The sequence below is a fragment of the Astyanax mexicanus genome, chromosome 2 (assembly GCF_023375975.1).
Source record: "Astyanax mexicanus isolate ESR-SI-001 chromosome 2, AstMex3_surface, whole genome shotgun sequence".
Classification (NCBI taxonomy): Eukaryota; Metazoa; Chordata; class Actinopteri; order Characiformes; family Acestrorhamphidae; genus Astyanax; species Astyanax mexicanus.
In genome coordinates, this window is record NC_064409.1 from 36,491,088 (window position 1) to 36,515,097 (window position 24,010).

The following is a 24,010-nucleotide window of genomic DNA, read 5'->3' on the forward strand; positions in this document are numbered from 1 at the left end:
ATGCATCACAGTAATGCTTTAGACACCAGCTTCTGTTGTGTTTAATGTATCATATATTGTATTGTAATATACAGGGTGGTTTTTAGAGGTAATGCCAAGTTTTTCATTTATTTATTCTTTGTTTTAGCCAAAGATCACTTCTTTGGAGCCCAGTCTTGTATCTTTTCATGGGAGAAACAATGCTGTGATTAAAGGTAAAAATCTGAGGCTGGTGGAGAAAATTCGCTTCCAGGGGTTCATGGAGTGCACTGTTACAGAGTGAGTGTCACTAAAGTGTGAGTAGTGTGAGTGTGTATGTACAGTACATGATTGTATACATGATGTGTTTCATTGTCTGTGTTTCTGCTGTTTCATTGTCAGGACTAAAGTGCTGAACGGCTCCAGTGATACTCTTCTAAAGTTTAATATTCCAAAAGGTAATAAAGGAAATGCGACGGTGTGTGTGGTGACAGCAGACGGTCAGTGTCACAGCAGCGCCACCATCACCTACGGCTCTGCAGCCACTTGTACTAGACTGCAGCCTACAGTCAGCTGGGCCAGGTACAGTATGAAAAAAGACACTCATGTGGGTAAAATCTGCTTCTTAGTCGAATCTGACTCGGTTTGCTCCTGATCACTTTCCTTATCTTGAGTATCAGGATTATATCTGAAAAAGGCCAAGCCGCATAAGAATGCAAGTGTGAATGAGAACAGGACACATTTTAACCTGGCCTCTCAAAACACTTTGGGAGGTGGTCTGAGATGCATTTGAGCCACATGTTCTAAAAACATAAACACAAGGTTCATACAGCAACCAGTATAATTGAAATTCCATGCATTACAATTTAAACTTATTCCATCACAACCAAAACACCTCCCACTTTAACTGGAACACCAGTAATAATTTCCATGCAACATGTAGATTTGTATAAATTTTCTACTCTGATTTCAGTCTGACTAACCGAAGAATCATTTGAGTTTTAAGTGAAAATGCATGTGGCAAAAAAAGTTCATTTAACATGTGTGAAAATCTGACAGTATTAAATAGAAATTAAGTTTTCCAATGGTTATACATTGGTTGTACACTGCTAACTTGTTTAGAACATGTTATCATCTTGTGATTATTCAGGAGGAAATAGGAGAGAACACTAGGTTGGGTTTAGAGATTCTGCATGCAATATGTTTATTTTCTAACAGTGCAGCTCTCCTCTGAATTGAGCATTTCAGATTTCTGCTGATAACATATTTCTGTCTGTGAAGAAATATTTAACTAAACATAATGAAATATAAAATATAGACTAAATATAGACTATATTTCATTATGTTTGCAACTAAACATAATGAAATATAGAATTGCAATGAATATAAATAATAAAAGTATTTTATAAATAATATTATTTATCCCTTGGAAATAGGATTATATTGATTATATTGGTTACAAAATATTTCCATCAGTCAGCCTATACTACAGTCCTTTTCCAGATTTGATGAATTGTTTAACATTTCTTGTTTAGTGGCCGAAGAAAGATCCAAGTGATTGGGGAAAATTTGGCGTATGTGGAAACAGTTCATGTTGCATCTGATGCGATTACCCTCATCTCAAACAAGGTATGAAAAGGTGTTCATCTCTAATGTTGCAATAACTGCATTCAAATGTAAATAGCAAGCTTTCTGGATGTGAATCATTAACCATACAGACCATTAAAATGCGCTTTATCTTTTACATTTTCCAGACGTTTTGGTTCCATACTTACAGTCTGAGCAAATACAAGGAGAATGTGCCTTTCAGTGTGTCTCTCAGAGTGGGCAATTTAAACGTATCCTGTACGGATAAACTTATTTACCACCCTGATCCAGAATTCACCACTTTCTCCTACTCGAATGTAGAGAAAGATCTGCTGGTCACCATACAGGTAAAGCAATATTTATAGGGTAAACGATTGTACCTGCATTGTGAATGTTAAGAGCATCTGTGTTTTTAATTGTGTATCAGTAATGAATTTATTTAGCTGACTTATGGAGATTGAGCTTCAGTGCAAGATAGTTTCTCTGCTGTTACATGTATAAAGTTTTGAGAAGTAGCTAATCATAATAAACGACTCTGGTAAAGCTGAGGTGGACTAGGTGCTTTGGCTTGATCCTGTATTACACAGCTTGTTTTGCTGGCTGTTATATTATGATTGGATATGGGGTGTCTGTTGTCTAATGTACTCCTGCAATAGCAAGTTAATTGTAACTGTCTTTATTTCTCTTTTTGACATGTTACTTTCTTTGTTTCATGCGTCACTTCTCCCACTCAAGAAAACTGAAGACAAGCTGAATATTAGTACTGAAGATATAAATGTTCAGGGATGGTTTAAAGGCAATCCTCATGTGTGTCACATACAAGAGATTAAATCCACTGCAGTCATCTGTAAGATTTTTGGAGGGAATAAAGATGTTACCAGTGTGGATTTACTTAAGGTATAACTGATTCACTACATTATCGAATGTCAGATGTAATGTGTTGCATATAAAATAGAATGTAGTTTTGCTGATTTTTCTCTTTATTCAGGTTGAAGTTGGAGACTTTAAAGCAGATCTAGTGAAGAATACCCCAGTATATATCTATATACTTGTTGCGTTAATCATTTTGATTCTTATTGGATCCCTTGGTGAGTATTAAGTTGTTTTAAGTGTGTTGGATTAACTAAGATGACTAGTTTCTTATTTGACATACTGGGCCCTACCGTACACCCTATGCAAGGTGTAGAGATACCTTACACCCAGTCAATAGTCTATTTTCACGCCTTGTGCCTGAGCTGTTAAAATACCATCAGAGTTTAGGAATAAATCTACACTGATGGGCGTGGTGGTCTGGAAGCGAAGTGTTTAGGTAAATTTCTGTCGTGTTGCTATTTTGACGGCGGAAAACACAGGTGCTCTACTGACTGACACGAACCTAGGCCAGAGTCTATTCTTATACATGGTAAAACCTGATACATTTAAACTTTTGATGTAACCGATTACTTAATAAATTTTAAGTTAATGTAATATAATTTATAATAAGTACAATGAACTCAACAAATACATATACATGTATATTTAAAAATAAAATATTCTTTCTGGTTTCATTCAACTATTTTTTTAAATACTCTTAGAAAAGTAGATAAAGAAAGAAAATAGTAAACAATTAAAAGTACTGAGAGCACAGCGAGAACACAGAGTTACTGCAGCTCAGTACATTATGCTTGTTCTACAACCTACAACACAAAGACCAAGTATTTAATCATAATATGTGATCTACAAGTTTGCCTAAGGTAGCCCCGGGTGAATCACGACACACTGATGGTGAGTGTCAGAAACTGTTGGACACACCCAGTATGCAAATAGATTGTGACAGAAGCCAATGGAAAAGAAGCTGTTAATGGCAACAGACTAAACTCAGTTATTATAAGTAACTCAAGATCTCAGTTTAAGTGTATAAGTGCCTACGAATGTTCAACTAACTCAAAATAGTTGAGTATTGTTTAGAAATCTCAAATTTTATGTAAAACAGACTTAATTTATTTGAGTTTAAACAACTTCTGGGTTTACAGTGTGGGTGCACCATGCGTGCTGCACGGCCCCAGTGTGCGTACACTCCTGCTTGCTAAACATACACACACGAAGGCTGCAGAGCACAAACCTGACTTTTAACTCAACAATAAACAGAATAAAGAATAAATTAACATTGCTGTTTCATTAAATGAGCTGCTGGTGTACCTTTGCAGTGTGAACGCAGAGGTCAGTATCCTTTGCTGAGACGCACAAAGTGTCGTACTGGTAAGATACGAATGCACCAAGGTCAAAGCACATCTGAATCTTAAAGGGAATGGAAAGTGTCACACTGAATGGTTTATTTCACTTTACACCTAAAACACATCATGATTATATAGGAGAATTTGTACATGACTTTTGTGCATTTCAAGCACAGCATGGCATGTTTTTTGCGCCTCATGATACCAAAAAACACAAAAATTGGGCATGTACTGTGTGTGTTACTGTCTGTGTGTGTGTACCTTTGTGTAGTTGGTGTGCTGATCCATCGCAAGAGCCAACGAAAAATGAGTGAGCGAATGAATGAGCGCCTGGAAGAACTTGAGTGTGAGATTAGAAGCGAGATCAGACAAGGTCAGTCAAAGAGAAAACACTTGCCCTTTTTATCATACAGTCATTATGGAAAATGAGCACAAGGGTTGTAAACTCACTTAATTCTCAGAGTTGTCCTAATGTTTGCTTTGCTCTTGTATGCAGGATTTGTGGATTTACAAACGGAACATTCAGACTTAATTCAAAATGTTGGAGCCATTCCTTTTCTGGACTACAAACATTTTGCTTTAAAAATCTTCTTCCCTGAGGTTTGTAAACACCCATGTTTTTGTTGGTTTTAAAGTGGGTGTAAATGAGCTAGTGTATGTTTTCTGTTAGCACTGCACTGGCATTGTATTTTTGTGGCTGATTTGGAAGTCTTTATAGGCAAACTGACCAAATGCTTTTGCTTATTTACATTAAGCTTAGACTTCCAGTATTTTCAACAGCGCAGTTAGCCGCAGCGCTAGCTGTGGTTAACAGCGCTAGCTGTGGTTAGCAGCGCTTAGCGATAGTAAACGCCACCTAATAGCACTACACTGTGGAACCCTGAGTGTTCCAGTAAGCCAGGGTGCTATCAGCAAGTGGTCCATCCCACGTAGCCTTTGAACACAGTAAACACGCAGAATAATATACAATATACTCACCCCTGAGCAGAGAAAGAGCTAGCCCTGCGGTTAGCGGTTAATGCTAAAACTGCTCCAGCCTCGGTGCTGAAGAAACCTCACTGAGACTTCTGTATAACGCTGCACTTCAGTGTAGTGGCTTTACTGCTCCTTACAACCTGACTGATAAAATTCATACATAAGTCGCATTGGATTATAAAGCACACTGTCAGTTTCTGGAAAATTAAAGGATTTCAAGTGCGCCTTATAGTGTGATGATTGTGCATTCCTCACTCCTGTGATTTTGTGAATGATTCAGTTCTATTCTGCTTTGCCTTTAGGGTGGACCTTTGGCAAATATGATGATCAAAGACATCAGCCAGGTGAGATCCTTAAATTGTTACACTGCCATATTAAAAGGAGGCTAAAGGAATGCTGCTAATAAATATTATTTATTATTATTCAGCACTTCTAGAAATTAGTCCCAGGATGTTTCTGACCTCATGTCATATTTTCAGAAATATGGGGTTGAACACTAATATAAAAAATACCAGGTGTGGACAAAATTGTAAACCTTTGGACCTTTGGACTGCATATATATATACACCATAGAGAGGTGTCTAATAGAGATGTATGATATGTTTTATTTTGATGTTTAATTAAGTATGTAACTACATTTAATAATTTTAAAGATATTCTTAGAATTGTTTGAAAAATCGTATATAGTAAAAATCATAAATATATTCATTAAAGGAATATAGCAGAACTTAAACCACTACAAGCTGCAAATATTTGGCTGCTACAATTTAAGCAGAATGTTGTGTTTGGGTTTAATGTAAAGAATTTAAATGAAGCTGAAAAGTAGTTTTGAAGAAATGTGCGAATTCCCACTGTAGTCAGAATAATTGTATCATTTATTTTCTCCATCAACATTCATATATATATATATATATATATATATATATATTTTTTTTTTTACTAAATCTGTCAAACAACAACATTCTTGGCATTCTTGATACAAATTAGCCAAAAACCGAAATGATGAGAAATTACTATGAAACATTATACAAAATAATAAACATATCACATCTATTGGTCTATTGCAAAAGGGGTACTTGTTGGTCAAACTTTAGGAGTTTTTTTTAAAAATGTCATTATTGTCCTAACAATCTAAGGTAGGCAAAACAGTCTGTACACTGCACATTTTACTACCTTGTGCAACCACCAACCAAACTTACTTAAAATTAAATTTAAACTGTATTGTTTGTCAGACTTTTTATAAAGTTTTCCCTTAATCAACTTATACATTTTCATACATTTACAGTCTAGAAAAAGTGTGTATTTTTTTTGATTGAGTAATGACTTTAGTAAAAGGATCTTTTCAAAAAGAGTAGCAGAATAAAAAAACTACTCACAGTTTTGAGGAATGTGTGTTTATAGTACACAGTTATACACCTGTACATAATTTGAATGTAAATGCTAATAATTCACATGTGGTTAAAGTGCACATTCTTACATTCTATGAAAGCTTGCTTTTTCTTTTCAATTTAAACTTACTATGCAGAAATTACACTCTTTTTCTACATATCCTAAACATGTCCAGGGAACTTATTTTAGGGGTGTAGAATTTTACAGATGTATTTTATTTCTAACACATTTTTTTTAATACCTCTTTCATATTTAATAGTTGTGCGTAGCACTGAATGTGAGAAGGTATAAACTCATGTTGTGGTCTCTGTGCTGCTGATCTTATCAGGTGGCTGTGAAAATAGAAGTGGACGAGAAATGCCAGGTTTTCTCTGCACTGATCCGAGATCAGACGTTTCTCACCTGTTTTGTCCACGCTCTGGAGGAACAGAAAAATTTCAGCATAAAGGACAAGTGAGTCTTATATAGTTTTTCAAGAAACGACAATCAAATATTTCACTTATTTCAGGTTAATTTAGGGCAGTAGTTTTTAGCACAGAACAGTTTGGCGATTTTCATACTCAAACATGCATCATTATCGCATGAGGGATAGATGAGTCCAATGAATCAACATTTATGAAACATTTCCTCGTTTTGGGAGAAATCAGTTATTTTCTTTAACGATGTAAGTTATTTGATTTTAAACGCCTTTAGAAATGTTGAAATATAGGTCTAAATAATCTATTTTTAAATAGGGCAGTCAACATTAAAGCATTAATAATCCGGTCTTGATTCTAACCAGCTATCAAATATACTATTTTAATTGAGCTAAACTGCTGATAAGGCACAGTTTAATCTAATGTATTAGCCAGAAAATAGACTGCTATAAACAAACACTGTCTCTGCTGCTCCATGTTGTTTACACACACAGTAATGTGCTGCATTCACTGCTCCCAGCCGAGCGACTTCGATTACTACATCTGCACTGTACGTCTCTTTGAAAAACACTGTGTTTAAAAGCACAGTGACAAATTTTTAGCATTCTGTGTTAAAGCAGCTTCACACTGCACAGATATACGCGCTGGAAAACAGAATCTTCTTGCTATATTTACTCTCGCTCACACGCCAGACAGTTCTGACCAATCAGAAACAACGTGCTCGCGTGGGTTATTGGTGCATTAAGGTTTATGCCTGTGTGAAACCAAAAGTAAACAAGCTCATCAACTGATCTGGACCATAGAAACCAACTACAGGTGTAAAAATGACCTTTTATACTCAGCAAATTAAGTTCTAATTCTAAAATCCTTACAACCAAACTGACATGTTTACAAAGTAAAGAAACGTTTTCTCTATCCAATTTATTATGCATTCTTTATTCCAGCGCCCTACATTGGCTTTATCTCCCCTCAAACATAGTAGTCTATACTAGTATTTTAATTGACACCACTTATAATTTTCCATTTCTTACATTTAAACATCCGCTATAAAAATTGTGATTAATCAGATTAAATGTTTTAATCTATTGAGACCACTCATTTGTAACCATTAAAAAAAATAAAAAAATAGAAAAAATATGAGTTTTTTATTTCTCCCAAATGTTTATTTGTTGGATGGGCTCAGTTAACGGCTAGGTGTTTTTTGTCTGTTTGGACAAAAAAAAAAACCTTACAACTTATTTTAGAAATGCTGCAGTTTTAATAGTCTAAGGAGGTTTGTTGATAGTGATGACCTGTTTGAGAATCTCTCTTGTCTCCTGCTGATTCTCAGGTGTGTAGTGGCATCTCTGCTGACTGTAGCCCTGCATGGTGACCTTCCGTATCTGACCCAGCTGATGGAGGACCTTCTCCAGAGTCTGATGGATCAGCCCAGCAATGCTCAGCCCAAACTCCTGCTGCGCCGTACAGAGTCTATAGTGGAAAAAGTTCTCACCAACTGGATGTCCATCTGCCTCTACGGCTTCCTCAGGGTCAGTCTGTCCTTTCAGCTAAAAGCACTAATCCTATCTACTGCTTTTTTCTCAGTGTTCTTCTGTCAAAATGGTCTGTTTTTAGTTTTATGTTACTGTACATACTTTATTTCAGTGGATAGAAGGTGACCTGACCTAAACATAGACCTACATTTGATAAAGTTAGCCCTTTAAGCTCTATACCCATATTCATTTAAACAGTTCCAGTTAGTTACATAGCTGGTACTGAATAATTAATGGCAAATTTTTTAATGCTTTATAGTAGTTACCGAATAATTCAGCTATTGAAAAATGTGTGGCAGTTACTAAACAGGTTTTATCAGTTAGTGAATAAATATTTAGTTTAGCAGTTATTGAACAATTTTAGTAGTTATTAAACCTTTGTAGCAGTTTCCGACTTAAATTTAACTTAAATTAAATTAAATTTATGTCACGTCTGGTGCTGTTAGCTCCTCTGTCCCTTCCACACCCAGCTCTAACGGAGGTTCTCAGGTTAACAACTACACTACCCAGAATGCACCACCCGCTGACATCACGCACTCACCTGATCACGTGACACCTCACCTGCTTCCACCAGGAAGCCCCGAATACTGATTACTGGCACTATAAAGGTGCACGCCAAACAGACTTCATCGCCGCGTATTGTAGGTTATCCTCGTACAAAGCGTTACTTATCTCTTGTCTCAGTTTACTTTGTGTATGACCTTGCTTTTTGTTTCTCGACGCCGATTTTTGCCTCTGCCTTTGATATTGGATTGTTTGTGTATGACCTGGACTGTGCTTTCACCACCGCCTCTTGGATTATCTCTGATACTGGATTGCTTGTGTATGAACTCTGGACTGTCTCTCGTTTATGGTATGGTTTTGTCTGCATTGCTCTGTCTACTGGTAATTACCCCTGTTTCTGTATCGACCCTGATTACATCTGTTTATTATTATAATAAACATACTTTGTTTTTATCAGTATCTGCGCTTGTCTGCTATTCTGTTCTGACCATGACAGAATACGCGGCCGAACTAAATCAGATAGCAGATACTGAGGCTATTAGATCTGGTTTAGCCAACCAGGGGAGGCTACTCGGTCAGCACCAGCAAACGCTCGCTGGTGTGACCCAAGCTGTTTCTGAGCTAGCCCGCCAGCAAACCACACAGCAGCAACAACTAGCTGAGCTGCTAGCTCACCTCAGAGGCGTAACTGAACCTAGCCCTAGCCCGTTAGCTGCCCCCAGTATGCCCAACGCTAACTCTTCTGTGCCTGGATTTTCTGTCTCTAAACCGGAGTTGTTTGATGGGGATCCGGAAAAATGCAGCGGTTTTCTTTTACAATGCTCCGTGTTTTTCAGTAATTCACCGCCTACAACCGATAAAGCTAAGATCGGTTTCATTATCTCACGGCTTTCTGGTAAGGCACTCGAGTGGGCTACAGCTATTTGGGAAGACCTTTCTGGGGCTAGTTACACTGACTTTTTGGCTACTTTCCGCTCAGTTTTTGATCATTCGCGGTATGGACAGTCTAATGGAGAACTTTTGCTGGCTCTTAAGCAAGGTCAGAAGCCGGTGGCTTCCTACGCTCTGGAGTTTCGCACTCTCGCGGCTGGTAGTGGGTGGAATAACGCTGCTTTGATCAACGTGTTTAGATGCGGACTTAATCCAGATGTACAGAGGGAATTAGCCTGCAGAGATGATTCCCTGACCCTGGATCAGCTCATTTCACTGTCGATCCGGTTGGATCAACTTCTCTCGTGCCGACCCAAGATCAGTCCTCGCACTCAACACACTTCTGTGTCTCTGCCCCGCGCTCCCACTCCAGAGAAAGCTGCGCTGCCTGCCCCAGAGCCCATGGATATCCAGAAAACCCGGCTAACTCCAGAGGAGCGGCAGCGACGAATCCGGCTTCGCCTATGCCTTTATTGTGGAGAGGCAGGGCATTTCAAGGCTGAGTGTGGTCTCCTGACCCGACCTGTGAAAGCTCCAGCCCTGGGACAGCGCGTGGAGTGCTCTCCACGCGCTAACGTGGTACGTAAGCACAACACAATCCTTCGCTCTAAATGTTTTTCTTTGCCTGTAAATATTATGTTACCTACTGGTATGCTCTCTGTCCCAGCGCTTGTAGATTCCGGGTCGGAGGGGAACTTCATCAGCCAGGACCTAGTTAAGGAGCATGGAGTGCCCACCAGAGAACTTCTAGGTCCATTAGCCATCCATGCTGTTGATGGAAAGACTGTCCGCTCCAAGCCGGTTACCCTGCAGACTCTGCCCATCACTCTACAAGCCAGCGCTCTTCATTTTGAGGAACTACCACTTTTTGTGCTTCCCTGCACCGAGCATCCAGTTATTCTGGGCATGCCATGGCTGAAGACTCACGATCCCACTGTCTCCTGGCGCGATGGGGATATCACGGTTTGGTCTGCTCACTGTCATGAACATTGTTTAGCTCTGGATAGTTTAGTTATTCAGTCTACTTCTGTAGAGAGTCCTGAAGTTTCTGATCCCATTGTTGTACCCCCTGAATATTCAGAGTTTTTAGAAGTGTTTAGCAAGGAAAACGCTACTAAATTACCTCCGCATCGCTCTTATGATTGTGCCATCGACCTAGTGGAGGGTGCCACCCTACCCAAAGCTAGAGTCTACCCCCTTACGCTCGATGAGGAAAAGGCTATGCATGATTATGTCACCGAAGCATTAGCCCAGGGTTTCATTCGGCCGTCGAAGTCCCCTGTCGGGTCTGGGTTTTTCTTTGTTAAGAAAAAGGACGGGGGACTGAGACCTTGTATTGATTATAGAGGTTTGAATGCCATAACAAAGAAATTTGCTTACCCTTTGCCCTTAATTCCTTGTGCTCTCGAGCAACTGCGTACGGCTACTTACTTTACCAAGCTTGATTTGCGTAGTGCGTACAATTTGGTTCGCATTAGGGAGGGGGACGAGTGGAAAACAGCGTTTACCACCACCAATGGCCACTACGAATATTTAGTCATGAGCTACGGTCTCGCTAACGCCCCCGCAGTGTTTCAGTCGTTTATGAATGATGTTTTTAGAGATATGATTGGCAAGTATGTGACACTTTTTATTGACGACATTTTGATCTATTCCTCAGACCTAGATTCCCACGTGCAGCACGTGCGCTCTGTTCTCCAGAGGCTTTTGGAGAACAACCTTTATGCGAAAGCCGAGAAGTGCGAGTTCCACCTTCAAAGAGTCGCATTTCTCGGCTATGTCATCAGCTCCCAGGGAGTTCTTATGGATGACTCTAAAGTAGATGCCGTAACTAGCTGGCCTGCTCCCCAGTCCATCAAAGATCTTCAACGTTTCTTAGGATTCGCCAATTTTTACAGACGTTTCATACGTAACTTCAGTAGCATAGCTGCCCCTCTTACAGCACTCACTAAGAATGCCACCAAAATTCTGAAGTGGTCCCCTGAAGCTGACCAAGCTTTCCAAAAGTTAAAAGCCGCCTTTGTCTCTGCCCCCATTCTTAAACATCCTAATCCAGATTTGCCCTTTGTTGTTGAAGTCGATGCTTCTAATACTGGCATCGGAGCAGTTCTCTCACAACGCAGCGGTTCACCGCCTAAGCTTCACCCCATAGCCTTTTTCTCAAAGAAAATGTCACCAGCGGAGCGTAATTATGGGATAGGGGATAGAGAGCTGCTGGCTGTAAAACTAGCTCTAGAGGAGTGGCGTCACTGGCTGGAAGGTGCTGCACATCCATTCACCGTACTTACCGATCACAAGAACCTAGAGTATCTCCGTACTGCTAAACGTCTAAACCCCCGTCAAGCTCGTTGGTCACTGTTTTTCTCCCGATTCAATTTTTCGATCTCGTTTCGTCCAGGCAACCGTAATACTAAGGCTGATGCCTTATCTCGTGTTTTCAGTTCCCCAGACGACACATGCCACGCTTCCGAACCCGAACACATTCTGCCACCCACTGTCAAAGTAGCAGCTATTAGATGGGAACTCGATGACCTTATTCAGCAGAGTCAAATTAACACACAATCTCCGGAGGGTTGCCCTCCTCACAAGATTTATGTACCTGAGCAATTTCGTGATCAACTCATTGGCTGGGCACATGCTGCCCTTACTTCCGGTCACCCAGGTGTCACACGTACGCTACAACTAATCTCAGCTCGGTATTGGTGGGAAACCATGCGAGCTGACGTTCAGACCTTCGTAGTTTCATGTTCAGTCTGCGCACAATGCAAAACACCCAAAACCCTTCCAGCCGGTAAACTATGTCCTCTACCTGTTCCTGAACGACCTTGGTCACATATTGCTGTAGACTTTGTTACAGATTTACCAGAATCTGATGGTTACACTACTATCCTTACAGTGGTAGACAGATTTTCTAGGGGAGTTAAGTTTATCCCTTTTCCTGCACTTCCTACTGCTCTTCAGACCGCCCAAGCTATATACACACACATTTTCAGACATTATGGGGTCCCAGAGGACATTTTGTCAGATAGAGGTCCTCAATTTACCTCTCGGGTATGGAAATCGTTTTTTGAACATTTGGGTGTACACGTGAGTCTCACTTCTGGGTTTCACCCCACTAGTAATGGTCAATGTGAGAGAGTTAACCAAGAGTTGGGAAAATTTTTAAGATTATACTGTTTCAAGCATGCTTCAGAATGGTCTCAGTATTTGATTTGGGCTGAAATAGCTCAGAATTCTCTAATTAATTCCACGTCTGGTCTCACTCCTTTTCAGTGTATTCTGGGTTACCAGCCTCCGTTAGCTCCGTGGACAGCGTCGTCCACTGAGATCCCCGCTGTTGACGACTGGATGAAGCGGAGTGAGCAGGTGTGGGAGGAGACGCATCAGCAAATCTCGGAGGTCCTACGGAAATATAAGGAGCAGTTCGACAGACACCGTGGTACCACCCCCCAATACCAACCCGGAGACAGGGTGTGGTTGTCGACCCGGGACTTGAGGTTTGAGGGGGCCTGTAGGAAACTGTTGCCTAGGTATATTGGCCCATTTAAGGTTTTGTCTCAGGTTAACGAGGTGACTTATAAGATAGAGTTGCCTGCTCAGTACAGAGTGCATAACTCATTCCATGTATCTCTGCTCAAGCCTCTTGTCCCAGGTCCGCTTGCTGAGGGTGTTCCTGATGACGTGCCGCCCGCGGCAGTGGAGGGGGAGGATTCGTCTACCTATGCGGTTCGAGAGGTGTTGGATTCATGCAGGCGTGGCGGTGTGCTCCAGTATCTCATAGACTGGGAGGGTTACGGCCCTGAGGAGCGTTGCTGGGTTGCCGCCGGTGACGTGCTGGATCCTGCTCTACTGGCCGAATTTCATGCCCGTCACCCTGGTAAGCCTGCTCCTAGACCCCGTGGGCGTCCCAAGCGCTCACTCTCTTCTTCGGCTCCGGTGCGTAGGGGTTCCCGGTCTCGCAACCCCCGCCTGCCCGTCACCTCTGAGGCTACGCCTGGTCCTCCCGCCGGTACTCCCTGCCCGTCGGGTGGACGTCGTCGTGGTCGTCCCCGTTCCGGCTCCGTTCCGACTCCCTTGGGGGGAGGTACTGTCACGTCTGGTGCTGTTAGCTCCTCTGTCCCTTCCACACCCAGCTCTAACGGAGGTTCTCAGGTTAACAACTACACTACCCAGAATGCACCACCCGCTGACATCACGCACTCACCTGATCACGTGACACCTCACCTGCTTCCACCAGGAAGCCCCGAATACTGATTACTGGCACTATAAAGGTGCACGCCAAACAGACTTCATCGCCGCGTATTGTAGGTTATCCTCGTACAAAGCGTTACTTATCTCTTGTCTCAGTTTACTTTGTGTATGACCTTGCTTTTTGTTTCTCGACGCCGATTTTTGCCTCTGCCTTTGATATTGGATTGTTTGTGTATGACCTGGACTGTGCTTTCACCACCGCCTCTTGGATTATCTCTGATACTGGATTGCTTGTGTATGAACTCTGGACTGTCTCTCGTTTATGGTATGGTTTTGTCTGCATTGCTCTGTCTACTGGTAATTACCCCTGTTTCTGTATCGACCCTGATTACATCTGTTTATTATTATAATAAACATACTTTGTTTTTATCAGTATCTGCGCTTGTCTGCTATTCTGTTCTGACCATGACAATTTAATACATTTTTAGTAGTTAATCAATAGTAACTGTTTTTTATATATGTTTCGTAGCATTTCTGGACTTTTGTTTCAGCCTGTGGCAAATGTAATATTTTACTGGTAGGGCAAAGAAAGTTTTTGGTTAAATACCAGCTAATTCTAGAAGCAAACATCAAACTCACTGTAAAAAAACGAAAAAGAAATGTGACTGACTTCTGCAGCAGAATAATGAGCCTAAGCTCACCTCAAAATGTAGAATGTGCCAGTAATAAGCTTTACAGGGGCCTTTACAGTAATTTTTTCATTTTTGATTTTCCAAAAACTTTTGAATTCATAATCATTTACTAACTTATTTTTCAATGGTTATAGATATTTCGACTAGGAAAGTGCAAACATTTCCACTGTACTGTATTGTGATAGAAATGGTTGCAGATCATTTTTGACATTATCTACTATATAAATATATATAAATACAAGTCCACTTATGTTCATCATTATATGTTCTATATGTGTTCCTCTAATAGGAGTCGGTTGGGCAGCCTCTGTTTTTGCTGGTGTCTGCTCTGACCCAGCAGATTTCTAAAGGGCCAGTGGATGCGGTGACCGAGAAAGCTCTGTATACTTTAAATGAAGACTGGCTGCTGTGGCAGGCTCAAGACTTCAACTTCAGCCCACTGGTTTGTGCCATCTCTTCTCTTACTCATATACTGCTTAAACACGCTGCAGCCAAAACGTACGTATGCTTCACTGATGGTCTATCTTTCATGTGTTAGTTCTGTCTGTTCTGTTAGAGAAGGAAACATACTGATTTTAAACAAGGTCTTGTGAGCTTCTGGGCTGTGCTGAAAAATGTATGAAAATGTTCAGTTCCTTTAAATAGTTTCAAACCACTTGGAAAGTATGACAAAGCACTGTGACAAAATGCAGAGAGACGCCACATAAAATAATTGCTCAACAGACGCTGACAAAGCAGAAAATGACATCAAAATAGGAAACACAAACAGTTTGTAGTGATTTATCAGCATCTTGAAGGCAACCTCACACTACATTGTCATGAGTTTTAGGAAATGATTTCCTCTAACTTTTAAAATCATTTAAAATGCCACAGTAAACAAGGGTGCTTTTTCCGATAACTAATGATCTTAGCGATCTGTGAACATAAATTTAAGAATGCCTATTTTACACTTCAAATTTAAAGCTATTTTACATACATTTAAATGTTCAAATGACTTGTCAGATACCTTCTAAATGTCTAGAATTTATAGGTGTTAATAACTGGCCATGATATAACATCTCTGCTGTCCTGTTTAATTCAATTTGTCTTGATGTCATTTTATCTAGTTGATGATTTTAATATATGGCTGCACTTAAATTAAATTAAATTAAATTTAATTAAATTAAAATATAATTTTGAACTAATTCTGTGGTGAAGAGTAGCAGCACTGAGGACCTAAAATGGCAGGAAAAAGAAATGCTGTTCATTTATATCTATAGATTCTTGGGCCTGATGGGACGAGGTCCAGAGGGCGGCAGCGGTGGAAAAAAGGGTTTAAAGTTTCCGCAAAAATCCATTTTTAAATGGAGATATATCTATAGATTTTATTTTTTGTTACAATTTAATGTATTTTATGTGATGCAATCACTTTTTCTAAAAGTAAACTTTTTGGTTGGAGCTGTGCAAAAAGATGGTCGTAAGCCATTTATGACTAGGTCAGAATTTTGTTATGTTACAAACAAGGTTAAGAACTATGTAACTTACAATGTTTTTTGGAAAATGCTCAAAATTTAAGTACGAGGATACGACGTTCTTAGCCTTAAGAATGTATTATATCAAGCACAAGAACCGACAAACTAACACTGAACACAGGATGCACACACAAGGCTGGAAAGTGAACAGGTAACACCTGTGGACTGATTAATGAGGGGCGGAGCTACAAATGAACACAGGTGATAACAGTTATGGTAGAGACCTAGAGGAAAACAGTGGCGGAGCTACAGATGAACAGCAGACAACGCACAGGCATAGGTAAACAAACAGAGAAACACAAGCACAGACAGGAAATGACAGGGAAACAGGGCAAGGACGTGACAATAAGGAATTTATCAAATCTAAATATAGCAAATCTAAAGATCAAGTTTATGGGGTTTTGGGTGGCTGTTGGTTTTGCATTAAGAAAAAATGCTGGTATGACAGATCAATTACGTTTGCATTTTTTCAAGCCAGTTCTATCTGGTCTATTTCTGTAAAAATCTGGCTTGGCCATGCCCACAAATCATTTCATTGGCCACTGGTGAATTGGGGCTTTAGAGTGCCTTTCTGTGGCGTTATAATGAATTTAGGTTTGGGCTATGCAACCTTGATGTGTTTATCTCAAACTTTTCCTATTTGCTCCTGGCACCATGTATTTGCATACTGGACATGTCTTTTCCTGCTTTTCTCACCGTCACTGTGTAGTCTTTCTCCCTTTTCTCTACTCTACTCTACCTAATTCAAGAAGGTCTCACTGCTTTGGGTGCCTAAGTAAACAAAACAGTATTTCTTAAAAAAAAAACAATATAAGTTAAACAGGTGCTGGATGTAAATCTGGTTTAGATTTCTCTCCTAAAATCTGTTTATTTGGGTGGGTAAAGTGTTTCCAGTAAGCTTAGATTTACAGTATTTTAGTGTGGTTACCAGGTGCTGTAGCCATGGTTAGCAGCAGCGCTTATTGTGGTTAGCAGCACTAGGCTGAGGGATCCTGAGTGCTCCGTTAACCCAGGGTGCTATCAATTAGCAGTTTGTCCCACGTTGCTTGTTTTAACATGGTAAACACCCAAGCTATACTCTGATATGGTGAGCTCTGAATGCAAAAAAAGAGCTAGCACTGCGGTTAGAGGCTATTACTGCTCCAGAGAAACTTCACTGAAACTCCTGTAAAACGCTGTACTTCAGTGGAGTGGCTTCACTGCTCCTTACAACCTGACTGGCAAAATTAATCAGACCGGATTTTAAGGCACACTGACACTTTTTGGGAAAATTAAAGCATTTTAAGTGCGCCTTATAGAGCGAAAAATACGGTACCTAAAATTTAGGTTATGTAAAACTATGATATTAACTAAATTAATCTATTTCAGTTAAGTATAAACAGTAACGTTGGTTAAAAAATCTATAGACTATAATTAATATAAAAGGACAGCTTTAAATTTGGTTTAACAAATAATAAAAAAAAATCAGTGTGCATATAATTATCAGTACACAAATAGTTTATGTCTTGATCCACCCCTCAAAGATCATGTATACATAATTGTATCTAGTATAACCTAATATAGACTGCTGATTACAAGATAACTTTTATCAGAGCCCTTCTTGAAGAAACAACTGAACATGTGGACATGTTTCTAAACGACACTTGCATTTGGCAATATGTGTCTCTGTTTCCTGCACAAGAGGACTTTCTTAACTGCCGTCCAGGCCTCTACTTACAGGAAGGACCAAGGCACACCATAAATAGTATTCCAACTTTGCAGTTGCTAGCTTCAGTTCCTCTAGACCATTTTCCAGTGAGAACAGCATGTGTTAGGCTTTTGTAATTGAGTTAGAAGACTATGACTGGTAATTCTCCACTATCTAGATGTTTTTAGTCAGTTAACATATTTAACTTCATTTTTAAAAAATTGTTCAGATATAAATGTATTACATTACTACAATCTACACATTGTGGTGTTTTTTTAAACAGTATTTTTCTGGAGAAAAATGGAAGAACAAAAAAAAATTGGTGCATTATCCTTATTGATGGGCTTTTAGAAAACAACACAGGGTACACAGAAATTGTAACACACCCACTTATTAATTCAGTGGTTAAGTAAGTTCCAAGCCTCTTAACCTTTTTTTTTTTTCGAAATCACCTCATTGGATTGACCAACACACATTGCTGTTGGAAAGTCCACTGAGCTCAGTGCAGATCTGAGAAGAATGGTTGTAGATTTACACAAGTCAGAAACGTCTCTTGGAGCAATTTTTAAATAAATGCAAATGACAAAATTCTGAGTATAAATAATTGTATATAAGTACAAGTTTTTGCCAGGTGTTGCCTCTTTGTCAAAGTGTGGAAGAAGACTCAAACTGCCTCCCTTCACTAAGAGGAAACTGTGGTTTGCATGGTGAGAATTAACCCATGAACCAACAAGGGACAGGCCTGCCATGAGTCAGAAGCTGCTGCAACACTTATTGTACTCTGTGTACAGTCAAACACATTTAAGATACTCAACCACAGAAAGACTGACATTCTCCAGCTTGACTAAAGTTAGCAGTTGATCACACTGATAAAAAACTCTTTTGACAAGGGTCTGAAAGAATAAAGTAAGACATTAAACCCCTAAAACATTGTGGTGTTGGAAGCATGGTGGTGGTAGCATCATGCTCAGGAGCTGCATGGAATGGATTGAAAAATAATAAAAAAAGAAGGATTACCTTAGAAGTGTTAAACATTACACCAAAACTATGAGCATGATTGTTAAAACATGAATATAATTACAAAAATGTAATGGATAAAGCAGACAAACTTTTTGACCAAATTGACTTTTAAAAGACCTGACCTCAACTCATTAAAAGAAAAAATGTGCTTAAAATCCAACTTAGCTAATTGAAAGTACCAATTCTGCCAAAAATACTGGTCAAGCATTCAACAAGAATTCTATCAGAAGCTATTGGCTATCAGAAGCATATAATCAAGGAGTATTTTCACCTACAGTATTTTAGGGATACTGATCCATTCAAAGCCTTGCCAAATCTTGCCATGACAGTCATGTCTGCGATGAATGTATGTATTGATTTTACCAAATTGAAAACCTCTGGAATATAATCAAAAGGAAGACGGAAGTTATCCAAAAGCAGTGTGTAAGACTAGTGGAGGAGAACATGCCAAGATGCATGAAAACTGTGATTAAAACCAGGGTTATTCCACCAAATATTGATTTCTGAGCTAATATAACTTTATAAACATGAAGCATTATTTGAGATGTGAAAGCTCTGCATCTGTTTTGGTATTTTAGTCCTTTAACACTTTAGATGACAGTATTTTTATTAGGAATTTGGTAGAAACTATGTTGTCCATAGTTCATAGAATAAAACAATGTTCATTTTACTCCAACATATACCTATAAATAACAAAATCAGAGAAACTGATTCAGAAACTGAAGTGGTCTCTGAATTATTTTACAGATGCACTTAATCTCTTTTGCAATGTCTCTGTTTTCTCCTTTAGAAGCTCAATGTGCTGTTTGCTGTGGGGACAGAAGGTGAAGTCAGTGAATCATTGGAGGTCAACGCATTGACTTGTGATACCATTGAGCAGGTCAAAGAGAAGATCCTGCAAACTTTCCAGCGCAAGTTTGGCTTCCCGTACACACAACAACAGAGAGAAATTGATATAGGTCAGTATATTTGCATTTTTTTTTTACTTGAGAAAGACTAATCAGTCTCTTTTGGTGCACATGGAACTATACGTATATGCCAGATCACACAGGTTACAAAGTAAATTTGCCAGTATTAAAACAACTATGTTAGTGTTCAAATAACGCTAATAATGTTGGTTTCACAGACAGGAATGAAGTCTAGTCCTGAAATAAATTTTCCCTTTAAGGGAGAATCCCCATTGAGAATGCTTTGTAGTCTAGGACTGTCTTAATCCTTAGCTGGGAAACTGATATTTAGTAACAAAATAGAGAAAGATGATACAGTAAGGGCCCTATTGTAGTTATCTATAGGGCACCAGTCGATTGCATATGGCGCAGCTTGATTTAGGGCGTATTCGGTATTCGCTATGCCTTTGGTATTGTTAGAACGCCCAAGGCACACCTTGCTCGGCTCAAAACGTGAAAAAGGCATGTAATAATTCTCTTAATTAATCATAAGTGTGTTTTGGGTGTCACTTATAATGTCATTCCCTTTTAGAGTCAGATGTGCTCTGACTTTGGTGCGTTCATATCCTAGCGGTGACGTGCATTGTGCATCTCAGCAGATTATTTATAGGAACAGCAATATTATTTTATTCTTTTGTCTGTTTATTGTTAAAGTAAAAGTCAGGTTTGCGCAGTGCAGTGCATCTGTGTGTGTGTAAGAAGAGGGGGGATATTGGGCGACTGACTGCTGACTTTTGTCAGGGTTTTAATTAGTCAGTGGCGCACCTTCCTAAACATCACTTCCTAAACTCCATTTCTACTTTAACAGCACAGGTGCAAGACGTGAGAATAGACTATTGACTGGGGGTAACATAGCAACAAGCGTTGTGATGTGCCTTGCGCAGGGTATATAATAGGGCACTACATCCTGCATCTATCAACTATGCTTATACATAGGCCTTTGACTAAATGCAATAACAAGGTCCTTCAATTATAGCTAAACTACTGTGGCCATTTATATTCCTATCAGTAAAAACAGGAAGATCTGACCCCTAACACCTAAGTTGCTGTGTTTTATATTTTAACACATTTTCATAATTTAACACTCACATTGTATTGTAAGGTGTATTGAGATCTTTGATCTTTGATCCTATGTGTTTTTTAACAATTTTTTTAATTTAATTTTCAGTCAAAATGGCTATTAAGTATCTAAATTCTTGTTTCTGAAGATGTTTTAGAGAAGAGAGCGCACTTTGTCTACAAGTCTACTTTAGCGGACTGGAAAACTGGAAAAAAAGAGATTATTGTAAAAATACAAAAGAACACTATAAAAAAGTCTATGTTAAACTTCAACAGAAGGTGATTCTTCTGAATATGAACTTAACCTGATCTGAGGAGCAGCTTCAGTCAGAAAGGGAGGCTTTTTGTGGCACCCCTAAAATCTAACCACTATCCTAAACAAAATCGTTTTGCTACGGAAGGCATTAAAAGGTTTATAAACCACTTGGATCTTGGCTGTGATGACTGAATTAGCATTTTAGCTGTAGCTAAATCAAATATCTAAGCAATAGATTTTTTTGGCTGTTCTTAAGTCTAAAAAGTTATAAGAACAGTCAATGGAAAGAAACCATTGGATCCTCCTTTTTCGTGATGCAGGCAAATAATTATTTTGTTCAGAAATTAAAAAGATGTGTTTGTGCACAGTACCTCCTAATGTGAACAGAGTAAACACATAATAATATTTAGGCTGTGTCACTTAAAGTCTTAAATGATTTCTTGTCTACTGGAAGAATATGAAAAAGGAGGGCGTTACACGCCATTAGAGGAAGTTGATGGCAGCTCAGAGGTTCAAGGGGAGGTGACCATGCTGAACACACTCAAGCATTACCAAGTAAGTGCCTCTCATGCTCAAGAAACTCAGTATACTATATTAACATACAGGCTTTTAAAAATCATTGAGCAACATTTCTGTTAGTGTGAATAGTTAAGTGAGAGGAAGATGAACTGACATCCAGGTGAACTTTTGTTAAAAAGTTGATACATCAACGCTCTTAGTGTTAGACTAACACTGTTAGAGTTTTCAAGCTGTGATTCAATTGGTGTTACCCAGTACAGGTCATGCAGGGTGCTCAAATGTTACTTTAGACACTTAATTTTATTTGTAAATATGATCATGTAAAAAATGTAACCAAAAAAGTAACCTTGCATAAAATATTAAATATCTTATTACTTAATGTTTCACCGTTTATCCTGCATAGCTATTCACAGTACCCATTTGGTGCTCAAAAGTTTTGCATGCCATTGTATGCAGGACTTGCCATGCAATGAGGAAACCACAAACAGTTGCTGAGCAGCTTTCATTGCAGTTGTGTGGGCTGTGTTAAGCAGCCCACTTTTTTATAATCGCCTTGCCCTCAATAATCAGTCTGATCTCAGTGCTGAACGTTCACCTCATTTGAGACTTTAAATAAGTAGGGCTGTACAGTTGTGTCACAAGATCAGTATTAGTTTCTATACTTCTTAGACCACTTTAAAAAGTGGATTGCTATGGCAGTATTCAGAACATGCAGAGCTGTTTTAATGTGATTGCATCATCAAAAATGGTTTCTCTCAACAGGTCCCAGATGGAGCTTCCATTAAAGTTATGACCAAAAAGCTCCATGCTCCTCTCAGTCCACAAACAAGTGTAAAAGGTGAGTGCAGTATTCTATCATGACCTGGCTTTTGGAAATTTTATAATCATTTGACCAGTCCACATTTTTGTGATTGTTTAACTTGGAACACACTTGAGGCTATTAACTTATTATGACAATTATATTGACCATTATATTGACATTGTCACATATGTCAGTTCTGGCACATGGACTCCATTACCCAAAATGCACTGGAATCTGATCACACGCTCACGATACTGTCACTTCCAAAAAGTGTACCAAAATGAAAGAAAATGCAAGAAACTAGATAAGAAGAAACAAACATTTTTCTAATATATGCTGCTGAAAGATTAAACACGCATATGTCTGCACTGTCCTCACAACATGTGCACATGTCCTTGGTCTGTGCGTTTTACTAAAACTATTTTGAGCTTGTGTACTGAGAAGCCACAACCTCATGACATGTCTTTCAAATTAGAAGCAGTGAACTTCACCTTGATGGGTGTCTAAACGCTATAATATGCTGCAAACCTACACTTGCATGAACTTAATAGTTCAACATTTGACGTCTCTAAAATATGATTGACGTAATTTCTGTGCTTTATTTTTAAGGAGTTTTTTTATTTAATAAAGACAAGCAACTCAAATATACAAACATGATAATATATTTCCAATGTCCTGTACATATTTTATACATTTTTCTGGTGTTCTGTGACTGTTTAGTTTGACCCTAGACATTTTACGAAATGTTATACACATATTTGTGTTGGATAATATTGAGATAACTTTGACATTTGACAATTTTATAGTATAAAAATGTTCCTATGTTTTAGGGCCTAAGCTAACAACACCACATTTTTAACCCTTGTGTGGTGTTCATATTTTTGTTACTCGTTTACTTTGTTATTTGTATTTAATTCAGCAAAATTAAGCAATTTTACATTAAAATGCTTTACACATGCTTGCTTCTCCTAAATTGCAAGCAATATAAACAGCTTACACTGTTAATATTTGCCCTTTACCTTTCTTATGTTACATTTCTTTCAAAAAGTGCTTTTTTTTTATTAGTTTTTTAATAAAATGTAAAAGAAAATGAATTAAACTCAAGATATGAGTAGAACATTTGTTTAGTTTCAAATTTACAAATGAAGCAATGTTTATTAGCCCTTGGCCAAACATGTAATAAAATGTAATATAAATGGTTAGGGGGGCGGTGGGGGGGGTACAGTGTGTTTATCGAAAATGTGTTTTGATATATGTTTTTCACAAAAAATGAGCCAATGCCAATGAGTTTGAGTTAGAAAAAATATTTTTTTAGTATCATTTGATGAAAAATGAAACAAGGGTTAATTATGTAAGACTACTGATAATATAAAAATACACAATACATCAACTTTGCTAACAATGGGCAAAGGCATGGTTAGAGAGAATAAGGGTGCAGAGTTCTCTGAAAAGAACACTTTTCCAACTTTTAAGCACCAAAGCCCATGATTTGTATTGCAGCCAGTGGCATTTGAAATATTATACTGGTAAAGGGAAATGGGGATTAAATTAAAGCCAAAGTAATTTACTTTTAACTGTCAAAAACAGCTATGATACTTAACAAATAGGGTATCTGTTCTGACCGAGACATTTGCATGTCATGAATATTCATGAGTAAAAGCAGAAATTTTTACCTGGCTCACTCCTTCACCGAACTAAAATACTCTGAAACAGAAGCACTGGAATACTTTCTTCACAAAAACCTGTTCACATGGCATTTATTTAAAAAAAAAAAAACATAAAATGAGACCTTTACAATATTATTTACCTTAAAACATTAAAT

General features: G+C 38.7%; 1 protein-coding gene and 1 long non-coding RNA gene across 11 annotated transcripts in view; both read left to right on the forward strand.

Moving 5' to 3' along the window:
* Window positions 1-24,010, forward strand: part of plxnc1 (plexin C1) — a 72,610-nt gene that overhangs the window by 38,668 nt on the left and 9,932 nt on the right. For 7 of the 10 annotated variants that reach the window (XM_049474287.1, XM_049474281.1, XM_049474283.1 and 4 more), the window contains exons 10-24: window positions 128-258; window positions 361-540; window positions 1,494-1,587; window positions 1,713-1,892; window positions 2,281-2,442; window positions 2,534-2,633; window positions 4,030-4,131; window positions 4,255-4,358; window positions 5,036-5,077; window positions 6,451-6,575; window positions 7,869-8,067; window positions 14,677-14,829; window positions 19,396-19,564; window positions 21,322-21,422; window positions 22,149-22,224. In XM_049474287.1, coding sequence (XP_049330244.1) covers window positions 128-258; window positions 361-540; window positions 1,494-1,587; window positions 1,713-1,892; window positions 2,281-2,442; window positions 2,534-2,633; window positions 4,030-4,131; window positions 4,255-4,358; window positions 5,036-5,077; window positions 6,451-6,575; window positions 7,869-8,067; window positions 14,677-14,829; window positions 19,396-19,564; window positions 21,322-21,422; window positions 22,149-22,224 — 1,918 coding nt within the window. The remainder of the gene's footprint in view (window positions 1-127; window positions 259-360; window positions 541-1,493; window positions 1,588-1,712; window positions 1,893-2,280; window positions 2,443-2,533; window positions 2,634-4,029; window positions 4,132-4,254; window positions 4,359-5,035; window positions 5,078-6,450; window positions 6,576-7,868; window positions 8,068-14,676; window positions 14,830-19,395; window positions 19,565-21,321; window positions 21,423-22,148; window positions 22,225-24,010) is intronic. The other 3 variants (XM_049474284.1, XM_049474282.1, XM_049474280.1) reach the window with 3 other exon arrangements.
* Window positions 8,381-14,130, forward strand: LOC125798971 (uncharacterized). The gene is made up of 2 exons (XR_007437761.1): window positions 8,381-8,753; window positions 13,852-14,130. It is a non-coding gene; the product is annotated as an uncharacterized LOC125798971 (long non-coding RNA).